The 15,921-nt window shown below is 41.4% G+C and overlaps 1 protein-coding gene across 1 annotated transcript in view; it reads right to left on the minus strand.

The window, feature by feature from the left end:
* Positions 1–15,921, minus strand: part of LOC311111021 (DNA nucleotidylexotransferase-like) — a gene marked incomplete at both ends in the record, with an annotated part of 151,731 nt that overhangs the window by 87,239 nt on the left and 48,571 nt on the right. Inside the window, 3 exons of the mRNA XM_084153712.1 lie at positions 165–288; positions 513–584; positions 13,621–13,791. Of these exons, the coding sequence (XP_084009838.1) occupies positions 165–288; positions 513–584; positions 13,621–13,791 (367 nt within the window). The remainder of the gene's footprint in view (positions 1–164; positions 289–512; positions 585–13,620; positions 13,792–15,921) is intronic.

Here is a 15,921-nt window from a genome sequence, read left to right on the forward strand (position 1 = left end):
TGCGACCTTTTGTGAATACGATCCTAGAGATAGAGATACCATCAGAGTTTACCACTTTCTGCAACTAAGGCAATATCAAAACTAATATAATTTAAGAGCAGCTACATATTAATGTTCTGATATCAAAACAAAGGGAGGAGGTTGTGTACTACTTCTATTCATACCAGCACTCTGCATCCTGTTCAGCTGGATGTTGGGCTCGGTCAGAATCTCCTTGAGTGAGCGCAGCCCTCTTCGGTACCACTTCTCCGCTGTTTTGGGTCCAACCCCGAACACACTGGTGAACAGCTGTCAAGAAAGCACAGATGTACTCAAGAGAACATGTTGTCAGATGGGATCTCTTTGGGGGGCGGAATTACTGGTATAGGATCTATTTAAGTCTTGCTGGCAGCATTTTTATGATGTATAAAATTATAATTTGGCGGAAATGTACAGTAAATGAAACAAAGGTATCTATGACTTCAAAATTATTTCAAAAGAAAATTGAATAGAGTTCCTTTTGATCCACTTACCTTAAGTGCTTGATATCGTTCATCACTCTGAATCTCTTCAACTTTAAAGGAGCGGCCAAATATAAGGATCTCCTGTAGAAAATCAAATAGACTACATTACTATGCTGATTTTTCCTTCCAAACTGCTGTTGAGTCCTTTGTGGTTTTTCTAAAGCTTGACAGCTCTTCATTTTAGAATAGATTATTTTTATTTATTTATTATTCAACCTTTATTTGATCAGGGAGTCATACTGAGACCAATGTCTATTTTACAGATGAGCCCTGAAGTACAGAAATTACAGAAAATACACGCATCAAAATATAAATACAAAATGCAAAAAGAAAGAAAAACATTCATAAAAAACAAACACATACAGTTGAAGTCGGAAGTTTACATACACCTTAGCCAAATACATTTAAACTCAGTTTTTCAGAATTAATGACATTTAATCCTAGTAAAAATTCCCTGTCTTAGGTCAGTTAGGATCACCACTTTATTTTAAGAATGTGAAATGTCAGAATAATTTATTTCAGCTTACATACACTCAATTAGTATTTGGTAGCATTGCCTTTAAATTGTTTAACTTGGGTCAAACGTTTCTGGTAGCCTTCCACAAGCTTCCCACAATAAGGCCCATTCCTCCTGGCAGAGCTGGTGTAACTGAGTAAGGTTTGTAGGCATCCTTGCTCGCACACGCTTTTTCAGTTCTGCCCACACATATTCTATAGGAATGAGGTCAGGGCTTTGTGATGGCCCCTCCAATACCTTGACTTTGTTGTCCTTAAGCAATTTTGCCACAACTTTGGAAGTGTGCTTGGGGTCATTGTCGATTTGGAAGACCCATTTGCGACCAAGCTTTACCTTCCTCACTGATGTGTTGAGATGTTGCTTCAATATATCCACATAAGTTTCCTTCCATGATGCCATCTATTTTTATGAAGTGCACCAGACCCTCCTGCAGCAAAGCACCTCCACAGCATGATGCTGCCACCCCCTTCCTTCACGGTTGGGATGGTGTTCTTTGGCTTGCAAGTTTCCCCTTTTTCCTCCAAACATAACAATGGTCATTATGGCCAAACAGTTCTATTTTTGTTTCATCAGACCAGAGGACATTTCTCAAAAAAGTATGATCTTTGTCCCTATGTGCGGTTGCAAACCGTAGTCTGGCTTTTTTATGGCGGTTTTGGAGCAGTGGCTTCTTCCTTGCTGAGTGGCCTTTCAGGTTATGTCGATATAGGACTCGTTTTACTGTGGATATAGATACTTTTGTCCTCCAGCATCTTCACAAGGTCCTTTGCTGTTGTTCTGGGATTGATTTGCACTTTTCACACCAAAGTAAGTTCATCTCTAGGAGACAGAACACGTCTCCTTCCTGAGCGGTATGACGGCTGCATGGTCCCATGGTGTTTATACTTGCGTACTATTGTTTGTACAGTTGAACGTGGTACCTTCAGGCATTTGGAAATTGCTCCCAATGATGAACCAGACTTGTGAAGGTCTACAACAAAAAATTCTGAGGTCTTGGCTGATTTCTTTTGATTTTCCCTTGATGTCAAGCAAAGAGGCACTGAGTTTGAAGGTAGGCCTTGAAATACATCCACAGGTACACCTCCAATTGACTGAAATTATGTCAATTAGCCTATCAGAAGCTTCTAAAGCCATTACATCATTTTCTAGAATTTTCCAAGCTGTTTAAAGGCACAGTCAAGTTAGTGTATGTAAACTTCTGACCCACTGGAATTGTGATACAGTGAATTATAAGTGAAATAATCTGTCTGTAAACAATTGCTGGAAAAATTACTTGTGTCATGCACAAAGTAGATGTCCTAACCGACTTGCCAAAACTATAGTTTGTTAACAAGATATTTGTGGAGTGGTTGAAAAACAAGTTATAATGACCTAAGTATATGTAAACTTCCGACTTCAACTGTATATCAGTAATAAGGTCCACAATCAGCTTTCTGAATTGCCATAGAGGTACCAAAACATCAAATTTAAGAACATTTTGAAGATTGTTCCACAAATAAGGTGCAAGAAAACTAAAAGCTGATTTACTGTACCAAACTCAGTAAAGACCAATGGAATTTCCATAGTTAGCCATCCCCGAGACCAGGCATGGTAACCCATAAGTCTAAAGTTTAGTAATCATTTTAGGTAGGTACAGTGGGAGTTTTTGTAGAAGGGCTTTATACATGAAAACATAGCAATGTATCAACCTACGTGACATCAAAGAGGGCCAACCAACTTTCTGGTAGAGAATGCAGTGATGAGTATTAAAATTGTCGCACGTAATAAAGCGCAGTGCACTATGATAAACTGAATCTAACGGCTTTATTGAAGTGGCAGCTGCGTTCATATAGATGATGCCGCCATAGTGTAGGACCAATAGGAACGTTGACTGAATCATCTGCTTTCTACTATTTAGCGAGAGGCATGACCTATTTCTATAGAAGAAGCCCATTTTTATTCTCAGCTTATTAATTAACTCATCAATATGCTTTTTAAAAGACAGCTTTTCATCTATCCAGATGCCCAGATATTTGTAAGCAGGGACACGATCTATATGAACACCATCCAAAGTTGTTTAAATCATCAGAGTTATTTTTATGTGCTTTAGAGAACAACATATACAGTGCCTTCAGAAAGAATTCATAGCCCTTGACTTATTCCACATTTTGTTGTGTTACAGCCTGAATTCAAAAATGAATTAAATCTATTTTTTTCTGACCCATCTACACACAACACCCCATAATGAAAAAGTGAAAACAGGTTTTTATGAATGTTAGCAAATGTATTGAAAAATAAATACAGAAATATCTCATTTACATAAGTATTCACACCCCTGAGTCAATCTTTTATAGAATCACCTTTGGCAGTGATTACAGATGTGAGTCTTTCTGGGTAAGTCTCTAAGAGCTTTCCACACCTGGATCGTGCAACATTTGCCCATTAGTATTAAAACAATTCTTCAAGCTCTGTCAAATTGGTTGTTGATCATTGCTACACAACCATTTTCAGGACTTGCGATAGATTTTCAAGTAGATCCTTAAGAGTCTATTGACGCAACCGTGTGCCAATCTAAGTAACATAATTTTAAAAATCCCCATCAAAAACCATCAGGTTTTTTTGCATTGGCTGTGTCTCAATACACTGCATCCTCCCATGTCGGCCTTCCGCAAACAGTGGTGTTTGTCAGACCATGAAACATCATGAAAATCAGTCTTCTCACGAAAACATCTGTAGCGTTTGGCCTACAAACTATTATGACCACTCTATGGAAAGGGGAGACTCACAAACTCGTTTTGCTCTATGACCTCAACAAGTGTCACATGACTCGTCTGAAGGTAACCCATACAAACGAATGGAAGTATGGAGGTAGTTTTGTGTCAACAAAAATAAGGGGTCAAATATGTGTCCAAAAAAACAAAAATATTTCCTGAGCTTTCTTATATCTCCTAGATATAGAACAGACACTTCAAAACCTTATTCCTTATGATGTATTTTTGGACTGTATTTTTTTCCATTTATGAATGTGTTATTCAGTGCGTTTCTATGGGCTATAGTATTAAAGGCCAAATTCAATATTTGTGACCGACCGGCTCGATTCAGTCTTTTGTAGCAAAATTTGAAATTGTGTTTTTTACAATGGATAAAAGTAGCGACTCAGTTGAGGAACAATGGGAAAGTAATTCTGTTTTGAAAGTTGATAAACTTGTAACCTTACTTTTGAGAAAATGGCCTTTGAATGTTTTGGTACACCAACTGGAGAGCTCTTCTTTGTCTACACCCATTGAGCATCGTTCACATCCTCTTAAACTATAACCCTGGCCGTAAACTCAGAGTGTTGTCAGATTGTCTGTTCGTAAATCGGAGTAGATAGCCAGAGCGAATTTACCAGCTACGTCTATCAACAGTTGTCGCATTGACATCATTAACATTCTATTGAAATGGTTACTTGCATAGTGGAGTCTTTTGTTAAGACATGTAGCTAGCTAGCTAGCTAGCTAGCTAAACAATGAACCATAATCCCAACTCATGACGTTACTATCCTGCATGAATCTGCAGGTAGCTAACCAACCAGGTTCAATGTTAGCTAGCTAACATTAGGCTATAACTAGCAAAGCAAATGGCTCTGACAAATAATATTACTACACAGATCATATACATAACGTTAGCTATCGAGCCAGCCAGCTAACATTAGCTAGCTAGCTAACAGTATATTTGATCTTGAAATGAAAACAACTTTCTGGCAAAATTAGAAACATGTAATATCTGAAAATGTAGCTAGCTAGACTCTTACCCGTATACATAGATGGACGTGTCTCCCTCTCTGTCACGGATGCCATGGTTGCCCTTAGTTTGAAGATGTAATCCGGAGACAGGTGTTTTCTCCATCTCCTTAGCTATCATACTCTAATTCCACTGATTTCAAAACTCGATCTCTCGGCATGTCCAGCCCACTCATTATCTCAGCCAATCATGGCTAGCGGGAAGGTTGCTGTCTTTTTCTGTGGCTAAACCAACTAAGCTCGTAATTTAACAATTTTATTAGTATTTACAGATGGCATACAAGTTTGTATTAAGGCACATGAAAGTTCACATGTTCCAGAAGTCATTTCTGCCCCAAAATGCATTTTGATTAAAAAAAAAGTTTAAATTCAAATAGCTCTCCTCTGAAGTAGTGACACACGACATACACCTAGTTTCCTGAAACAAGTCACATTTTATTAAAAAATATATATGTATTAATTTTTTTGGACCTAAAGGGGTCCTAAAATTCAAAATTCAATAGCTAAATGATCCATCTTAAAGCAATTTCATATGTTAGCTTAGTACCCCCTAAGTTTTCCTCTAGGATTTTGCCTGTGCTTAGCTCCATTCCGTTTATTTTTTATCATGAAAAACTCCATAGTCCTTAACGATTACAAGCATACCCATAACATTACGCAGCCACCACTATGCTTGAAAATATGGAGAGTGGTAAACAGCAATGTGTTGTATTGGATTTGCCCCAAACATAACACTTTGTATTCAGGACAAAAAAATCATTGTTTTGCCACATTTTTTTGCAGTATTACTTTAGTGCTTTGTTACAAACAGGATACAAGTTTTGGAATATTTATATTCTGTACAGGCTTCCTTCTTTTCACTCTGTCAATTAGGATAGTATTGTGGAGTAACTACAATGTTGTTGATCAATCCTCAGTTTTCTTCTATCACGGTTTTAAAGTCACCATTGGCTTTATGGTGAAATCCCTGAGTGGGTTCCTTCCTCTCCGGCAACTGAGTTAGGAAGGATGCCTGTATATTTGTAGTGACTGGGTGTAATGAATAACGTCACTATGCTCAAAGGGATATTCAATGTCTGCTTTTTTTTTACCCATCTACCAATAGGTGCCCTTCTTTGCGAGGCATTGGATAACCTCCCTGGTCTTTGTGGTTGAATCTGTGTTTGAAATTCACTGCTTGATTGAGGGACCTAACCGATAATTGTATGTGTGGGGTACAGAGATGAGGTAATCATTCAAAAACCATATTAAACACCATTATTGCATACAGAGTGAGTCCATGCAACTTATTATGTGACTTTTTAAGCACAGTTTTACTCCTGATCTTATTTAGGCTTGCTATAACAAAATGGTTGAATACTTATTAATTCAAGACATTTCAGCTTTTCATTTGTAAAAATGTGTGTGTAGTGACAAAAAAAACGAAATGTAATCCATTTTAAATTCAGGCTGTAACACAACAAAATGTGGAAAAAGTCAAGGGGTGTGAATACTTTCTGAGGGCACTGTACTTAGTATTACCCGCATTCAATACTAATTTCAGTTCAACTACTTTTTTCTGTAATGCAATGAAGGCATACTGCAGTTCAGATAGAGCCTGGTCAACCGTGGGGGCAATATTATACACAGCAGTGCATTGTCCAAGTCCAGGGCCCAGAATTGACCCCTGCAGGACACCTTTTATTATGTCCAGAAAACCTGATTTAACACTATCAGTAGATACACATTGAGTTCTTAGTGTTATGTAATTTTTAACCAGTTACATGTAGCCTGGTCTAGGCCAATTGAGGATATCCTCTGCATTAGCAGTGAGTGATCAACAGTATCGAAGGCCTTTGACAGGTCAATGAAAAGGGCAGCACAATGTTGCCTTTTATCCACACAGTTAACCATATCATTTATAATTAGGGATGCAGCAGAGATTGTGCTATGACCTGGTGTAAAACCCGACTGATGAACTGTACATTTAGAATACATTTCAAAAATAAGAATGATCTTAGCTGAGAATTAATAAAGGATTCTAATATTTTAGCTAGGCAAGAAAGTTTAGAAAATAGGGCAATAATTATTTAGGGGACAAAGGTCACCACCTTTGTGAAGGGGGAGTACATGGGCCGCCTTCCAAACCTTGGGGATAGTACCAGATATAATTGTCAGGTAAAAAATATGGGTTAATGATAGCATACTGCAACTAACAGATTTCATCCTTATGCTCCCTATGCTAACGCGCCAGGCTGATCTCCTCCTCTCTGAAATGCTGTGATACTGTAAGTGTCACATGTGAGAGTGGCATGCTGAGGGCTATGTCTGCTGCAGGCGGTGGTAGGAGAGGGAAACTGGGGACAACGTCCTTGGACACAAAGGAAGTGGACGCTGTTGTAGGCAGTTTTGGTGGAGAGGTTTTGAGTATGGCAAATTGACAAATGTATCCAGACTGGCCTCCGAACCTTGAACCATCACAGTGCCGTTATTATACATATTTATGTTACATTTGGGGGTGGAATCAATGTACAATTGCCTCATTGTTCTGTTTTCTGACATTTTAAGTTCATTGTTGGCCTTGTGGAGAGCTGGGTGCCAAGCATTCGGATCATCCGTGTAGAACAGAAGGTCTCCTTTGATTTCCTTGTTCGCTTTTAGGATGAAGTCTGCCCTCAACTGTTCACATATAGTAAAATAATACAAATAAAATAAAAAATGCAATTTAAGGAGGAGCTCTTCTTAAGTGCTGCTGCTCATGGAATTGGTTGCTAGGAGTACTTAAAGTACCCCTCTGATACTCATTTCCATTCCTATTCTAGACATAATAGCTTTGGTATAGTAAAGCATCGGATTAATTCCAGTTTTATGGCTGTAATGAAAAGCTCAGGATGTTATTTTCCACAGCTCCGACTGTTTGTTTTGAACAGGCTTTGTTCCCGGGCCTAATAGTGTTCTCCTCTCCGGGGAGCACAACTAATTTGCTGGTAACATTTTAAGTGTCTCCATATCACATTTATCAAAGATGTAAAAGCAGTAGGCACCAAGGCGCTGTGTAGGATGTAGGATGAAAACTTAAAACAACATCACAGTTATGGAATAGAAGCATCATTGGACTTCTCAGAGGACACAACTATTGGAGAAGCGTTTATTTTAAAAGGTTTGAGGTTGTTCTGTTGTAATCTGCTGTCATCAGCTTCAACTGTGTGTGTGTGTACACACGTGCGTGTGTGTCTGTGTGTGTGTGCATGAAAAAACACTACAAAGCAGTATTTTAGTTTACTTTAATATTTTAACAATGAACAGCAGGTAAGGCTTAAAGCAGAGTAGACATTTCTGCCTTGAGTCCACTGCTCAACACAGGAGTTTGGTGGCACCTTAATTTGGGAAAACGGGCTCGTGGTAATGGCTGGAGCGGAATCAGTGGAATGGTATTAAATACAGTGCCTTGCAAAAGTATTCATCCCCCTTGGTGTTTTTCCTATTTTGGTGCATTACAACCTGTAATTAAAATGGATTTTTATTTGGATTTCATGAAATGGACATACACAAAAGAGTCAAAATTGGTGAAGTGAAATGAAAAAAATAACTCGTTTCAGAAAATTCAAAAAAATAGATAACGGAAAAGTGGTGCGTGCATATGTATTCACCCCCATTGTCCTGGAGTGGCCTAGCCAGTCTCCAGATCTCAACCCCATAGAAAATCTTTGGAGGGAGTTGAAAGTCCATGTGGCCAGCGACAGCCCCAAAACATCACTGCTCTAGCGGAGATCTGCATGGAGGAATGGGCCAAAATACCAGCAACAGTGTGTGAAAACGTTGTGAAGACTTACAGAAAACGTTTGACCTGTGTCATTGCCAACAAAGGGTTTATAACAAAGTATTGAGAAACTTTTGTTATTGACCAAATACTTATTTTCCACCATCATTTGCAAATAAATTCATTAAAAATCCTACAAAGTGATTTTCTGGAAAATAAATTCTCATTTTGTCTGTCATAGTTGACGTGTACCTATGATGAAAATTACAAGCCTCTCTCATCTTTTTAAGAGGGAGAACTTGCACAATTGGTGGCTGACTAAATACTTTTTTCCCCACTGTATGTATATGTATGTGTATATATGTATGTATGTACAGTGAGGGAGAAAAGTATTTGATCCCCTGCTGATTTTGTACATTTGCCCACTGACAAAGATATGATCAGTCTATAATTTTAATGGTAGGTTTATTTGAACAGTGAGAGACAGAATAACAAAAAAAAAATCCAGAAAAACGCAATGTTATTAATTGATTTGCATTTTAATGAGGGAAATAATTATTTGACCCCTCTGCAAAACATGACTTAGTACTTGGTGGCAAAACCCTTGTTGGCAATCACAGAGGTCAGACGTTTCTTGTAGTTGGCCACCAGGTTTGCACACATCTCAGGAGGGATTTATTCCCACTCCTCTTTGCAGATCTTCTCCAAGTCATTAAGGTTTCGAGGCTGACGTTTGGCAACTTGAACCTTCAGCTCCCTCCACATATTTTCTATGGGATTAAGGTCTGGAGACTGGCTAGGCCACTCCAGGACCTTAATGTGCTTCTTCTTGAGCCAATCCTTTGTTGCCTTGGCCATGTGTTTTGTGTCACTGTCATGCTGGAATACCAATCCACGACCAATTTTAAATGCCCTGGCTGAGGAAAGGAGGTTCTCACCTAAGATTTGACGGTACATGGCCCCGTCCATCGTCCCTTTGATGCTGTGAAGTTGTCCTGTCCCCTTAGCAGAAAAACACCTCCAAAGCATTATGTTTCCACCTCCATGTTTGACGGTGGGGATGGTGTTCTTGGGGTCATAGGCAGCATTCCTCCTCCTCCAAACACGGCGAGTTCAGTTGATGCCAAAGAGCTCCATTTTGGTCTCATCTGACCACAACACTTTCACCTAGTTCTCCTCTGAATCATTCAGATGTTCATTGGCAAACTTCAGACGGGCATGTACAGTGGGGAAAAAAGTATTTAGTCAGCCACCAATTGTGCAAGTTCTCCCACTTAAAAAGATGAGAGATGCCTGTAATTTTCTTCATAGGTACACGTCAACTATGACAGACAAATTGAGAAAGAAAAATCCAGAAAATCACATTGTAGGATTTTTAATGAATTTATTTGCAAATTATGGTGGAAAATAAGTATATGGTCAACTACAAACAAGCAAGATTTCTGGCTCTCACAGACCTGTAACTTCTTCTTTAAGAGGCTCCTCTGTCCTCCCCTCGTTTCCTGTATTAATGGCACCTGTTTGAACTTGTTATCAGTATAAAATACACCTGTCCACAACCTCAAACAGTCACACTCCAAACTCCACTATGCCCAAGACCAAAGAGCTGTCAAAGGACACCAGAAACAAAATTGTAGACCTGCACCAGGCTGGGAAGACTGAATCTGCAATAGGTAAGCAGCTTGGTTTGGAGAAATCAACTGTGGGAGCAATTATTAGGAAATGGAAGACATACAACACCACTGATAATCTCCCTCGATCTGGGGCTCCACGCAAGATCTCACCCCGTGGGGTCAAAATGATCACAAGAACGGTGAGCAAAAATCCCAGAACCACACGGGGGGACCTAGTGAATGACCTGCAGAGAGCTGGGACCAAAGTAACAAAGCCTACCATCAGTAACACACTACGCCGCCAGGGACTCAAATCCTGCTGTGTCCCCCTGCTTAAGCCAGTACATGTCCAGGCCCGTCTGAAGTTTGCTAGAGTGCATTTGGATGATCCAGAAGAGGATTGGGAGAATGTCATATGGTCAGATGAAACCAAAATATAACTTTTTGGTAAAAACTAAACTCGTCGTGTTTGGAGGACAAAGAATGCTGAGTTGCATCCAAAGAACACCATACCTACTGTGAAGCATGGGGGTGGAAACATCATGCTTTGGGGCTGTTTTTCTGCAAAGGGACCAGGACGACTGATCCGTGTAAAGGAAAGAATGAATGGGGCCATGTATCGTGAGATTTTGAGTGAAAACCTCCTTCCATCAGCAAGGGCATTGAAGATGAAACGTGGCTGGGTCTTTCAGCATGACAATGATCCCAAACACACCGCCCGGGCAACGAAGGAGTGGCTTCGTAAGAAGCATTTCAAGGTCCTGGAGTGGCCTAGCCAGTCTCCAGATCTCAACCCCATAGAAAATCTTTGGAGGGAGTTGAAAATCCGTGTTGCCCAGCGACAGCCCCAAAACATCACTGCTCTAGAGGAGATCTGCATGGAGGAATGGGCCAAAATACCAGCAACAGTGTGTGAAAACCTTGTGAAGACTTACAGAAAACGTTTGACCTGTGTCATTGCCAACAAAGGGTATATAACAAAGTATTGAGAAACCTTTTTGTTATTGACCAAATACTTATTTTCCACCATAATTTGCAAATAAATTCATAAAAAATCCTACAATGTGATTTTCTGGAATTTCTTTTCTCATTTTGTCTGTCATAGTTGACGTGTACCTATGATGAAAATTACAGGCCTCTCTCATCTTTTTAAGTGGTAGAACTTGCACAATTGGTGGCTGACTAAATACTTTTTTTCCCAACTGTATATGTGCTTTCTTGAGCAGGGGGACCTTGCGGGCGCTGCAGAATTTCAGTCCTTCACAGCGTAGTGTGTTACCAATTGTTTTCTTGGTGACTATGGTCCCAGCTGCCTTGAGATCATTGACAAGTTCCTCCTGTTTAGTTCTGGGCTGATTTCTCTCCGTTCTCATGATCATTGCAACTCCACGAGGTGAGGTGATGGAGCCCCAGGCCGAGGGAAATTGACAGTCCTTTTGTGTTTCTTCCATTTGCGAATAATCGCACCAACTGTTGTCACCTTCTCACCAAGCTGCTCTGCGATGGTCTTGTAGCCCATTTCAGCCTTGTGTAGGTCTACAATCTTGTCCCTGACATCCTTGGAGAGCTCTTTTTTCTTGGCCATGGTGGAGAGTTTGGAATCTGATTGATTGATTGCTTCTGTGGACAGGTGTCTTTTATACAGGTAACCAGCCGAGATTAGGAGCATTCCCTTTAAGAGTGTGCTCCTAATCTCAGCTCGTTACCTGTATAAAAGACACCTGGGAGCCAGAAATCTTTCTGATTGAGAGGGGGTCAAATACTTATTTCCCTCATTAAAATGCAAATCAATTTATAACATTTTTGACATGCGTTTATCTGGATTTTTATTTATTTATTCTGTCTCTCACTGTTCAAATAAACCTACCACTAAAATTATAGACTGATAATTTCTTTGTCAGTGGGCAAACATACAAAATCAGCAGGGGATCAAATACTTTTTTCCCTCACCGTACATAAGATCTGGTGCAACCAATTACCTTCAGAAGTCACATAATTAGTTAAATAAAGTCCACCTGTGTGCAATCTAAGTGTCACATGATCTGTCACATGATCTCAGTATATATACACTTGTTCTGAAAGGCACCAGAGTCTGCAACACCACTACGCAAGGGGCACCACCAAGCAAGCGGCACCATGAAGACCAAGGAGCTCTCCAAACAGGTCAGGGACACAACAAACCTGCCAAGAGAGGGCCACCCACCAAAACTCACAGACCAGGTGAAGAGGGCATTAATCAGAGTGGCAACAAAGAGACCAAAGATAACCCTGAAGGAGCCTCCCCAAACATATGGAAGAAGGTACTCTGGTCAGATGAAACTAAAACTGAGCTTTTTGGCCATCAAGGAAAACGCTATGTCTGGCGCAAACCCAAACACCTCTCATCACCCCGAGAACACCACCCCCTCAGTGAAGCATGGTGGTGGCAGCATCATGCTGTGGGGATGTTTTTCATCGGCAGGGACTGGGAAACTGGTCAGAATTGAAGGAATGATGGATGGTGCTAAATACATGGAAATTCTTGAGGGAAACCTGTCTTCCAGAGATTTGAGACTGGGATGGAGGTTCACCTTCCAGCAGGACAATGACCCTAAGCATACTGCTAAAGCAACACTTGAGTGGTTTAAGGGGAAACATTTAAATGTCTTGGAATGGCCTAGTCAAAGCCCAGACCTCAATCCAATTGAGAATCTGTGGTATGACTTAAAGATTGCTGTACACCAGCGGAACCCATCCAACTTGAAGGAGCTGGAGCAGCTTTGCCTTGAAGAATGGGCAAAATCCCAGTGGATAGATGTGCCAAGCTTATAGAGACTTACCCCAAGAGACTTGCAAAATATTTTGCATCTTCAAAGTGGTAGGCATGTTGTGTAAATCAAATGATACAACCCCCCCAAAAAAAATCTATTTTAATCCCAGGTTGTAAAGCAACAAAATAGGAAAAATGCCAAGGGGGTGAATACTTTCGCAAGCCACTGTACATCAAACACATGGTTCCAGGTGTTTGATGCCATTCCATTCACTCCGTTCCGGCCATTATTATGGGCCGTTCTCCCCTTAGCAGCCTCCACTGCTGCTCAATGACGCATCTCCCTACTGGCTATCAACCCTCAAGCCAAGGCCAACCCTCCTCAAGCTCAGGGATACTGCTCTGACACACTTTCTCATTGGGGTGTACACACACACACACCAATTGTTCATCACTACCATGGCCTCAGTGCTCGCTAGGCTACTATTTCATCTCAGTGGGTTTTGTGATTTTTCCCCTCTGATGTTCACTCAACAATACTCAACTCAGTGGTTGCTTACTAAGTGTCACTCCAATGGCCACGGACATGTGGAATGTTTGGCCTTTACTCTGTTTATTTTACTCTGGTGGGTGTGTGTGTGTGTGTATCATGTGTGTCTGTGTGTCTGTGTGCGTGCATGTCAGTGTGGTTGTGTGTGCGTGTGTGTGACTGCATTAATATAGTGGAGCTGATGTTACCTCCATGACAGCCTTGGTTTGTTCACCCACGCAGGGGAGGCCCTGGATGGCCCCCAGACAGTGCACTGCTGATGGCAGACTCTTCAGAACTGAGGCTGCTCGCCGGAACGCCAGGCATGGACCCTTATTTTCATTGAACTCAGAACTCTCCGCCAGCTCCTCCAACACATCCTAAAGAGGAGAGGGAGGGAGGGAGGGAGGAGAGAGAGAGAGAGAGAGAGAGAGAGAGAGAGAGAGAGAGAGAGAGAGAGAGAGAGAGAGAGAGAGAGAGAGAGAGAGAGAGAGAGAGAGAGAAGGCAAAATGAAAGGAGAGGGAATATATAAATATGGAAATGAGAAACAAAGATGGAAAAGGAAACACAAAATAATTGTGGTATGAGGTCAGAGAAATAGAGGGAAGGGAGAGAAAATAAAAACAAATGGAGATATAGTGTGAGGAAAGAGAGAGAGAGAGAGAGAGAGACAGACAGAGAGAGAGAGAGAGAGAGAGAGAGAGAGAGAGAGAGAGAGAGAGAGAGAGAGAGAGAGAGAGAGAGAGAGAGAGAGAGATGTGTCAGGTGTGCACTCACACGTCAGATGCATTGACCCGTGGAGGCAGTTAGACAGGGATCGGAGCACACAAATCCCCCTCTCCCTCTCTCCTTCCCCTCTACCTCTTCCTCCATCTCTCTCCCCGCCGTGGTAGACCCCGGCAAACAGGCCTCTTCCGTATGACCGCACAGCGACATTTGGGTCGGTGTGCGCCGGAGAGGAACCTGTCATTTTCCACTTGTTGACAACAGGCTCCCCAGGGGCCTGCAGTGCTGCTGTGTATTTTCCTCTCTGAAGCAACATGGTGGTTCAACGAAAGGAAATAACAACTGTCAGGAGTTTTCTATTTAGTTTTTTTCAATAGAAGGATTTTGCCAGGAGGGGGAGAGTGAGGGTTTTATGCATGAGCAGTCCCAGAGGACACCATGTTCCAGGGAAGAGAAGCTTCCTTACTGAGCAGTCCCAGAGGACACCATGTTCCAGAGAAGAGAAGCTTCCTTACTCACTACTACCTATTGCTCTGCATTGATATACAGTACAGTAAAGTCCAGACTAATGGTAAATGTAGGGATGTATATTAGCATATTATGCAGACCACCAAAACTAGAATACACATACACATGAACCAAATCTTATCTAACGAGGAAAAGTATAAAAACCACTGCTGTGGTCATCACTATCCTCTTGCAATAGGACCAGCTGGATGGCAAAAACAGTGCTAATAGTACCTCAAAAGTAATAACTATTGACCATGCCAAAAGAGTTGAAAAGGAAAGTTTTGAGTGAGGAAAAGAAGGGTTCAATTCTGGCTTTACTGGCAGAAGGATACAGTGAGTGTCAGGTTGCTTCCATCCTTAACATTTCAAAGACGGCGGTTCATAAGAACAAGGTCAAGCAGCAGACATTGGGGACAACAAAGCTACAGACTGGCAGAGGGCGAAAACGACTCTCTACTGACCGGGATGACCGCAAACTCATTCGAATGTCACTCAACAACCGTAGGATGACATCAAGTGACCTACAAAAAGAATGGCAAACGGCAGCTGGGGTGAAGTGCACGGCGAGGACGGTTCGAAACAGGCTCCTAGGGGCAGGGCTGAAGTCGTGCAAAGCTAGAAAAAAGCTCTTCATCAATGAGAAGCAAAGAAGAGCCAGGCTGAAGTTTGCAAAAGACCATAAGGATTAGACCGTAGAGGACTGGAGTAAGGTAATCTTCTCTGATGAGTCCAATTTTCAGCTTTGCCCAACACCTGGTCGTCTAATGGTTAGACGGAGACCTGGAGAGGCCTACAAGCCACAGTGTCTCACACCCACTGTGAAATTAGGTGGAGGATCGATGATGATCTGGGGGTGCTTCAACAAGGCTGGAATCGGGCAGATTTGTCTTTGTGAAGGACACATGAATCAAGCCATGTACAAGGTTGTCCTGGAAAAAAATGTGCTTCCTTTTGCTCTGACATTATTCCCCAACTCTGAGGATTGGTTTTTCCAGCAGGACAATGTGCCATGCCACACAGCCATGTCAATCAAGGTGTGGATGGAGGACCACCAGATCAAGACCCTGTCATGGCCAGCCCAATCTCCAGACCTGAACCCCATTGAAAACTTCTGGAATATGATCAAGAGGAAGACGGATGGTCACAAGCCATCAAACAAAGCCCAGCTGCTTGAATTTTTGCGCCAGGAGTGGCATAAAGTCACCCAACATCAATGTGAAAGACTGGTGGAGAGCATGCAAGACACATGAAAGCTGTGATTGAAAATCAGGGT

This window comes from Coregonus lavaretus, assembly GCF_964263955.1.
Source record: "Coregonus lavaretus genome assembly, chromosome: 36".
Lineage (NCBI taxonomy): Eukaryota > Metazoa > Chordata > Actinopteri > Salmoniformes > Salmonidae > Coregonus > Coregonus lavaretus.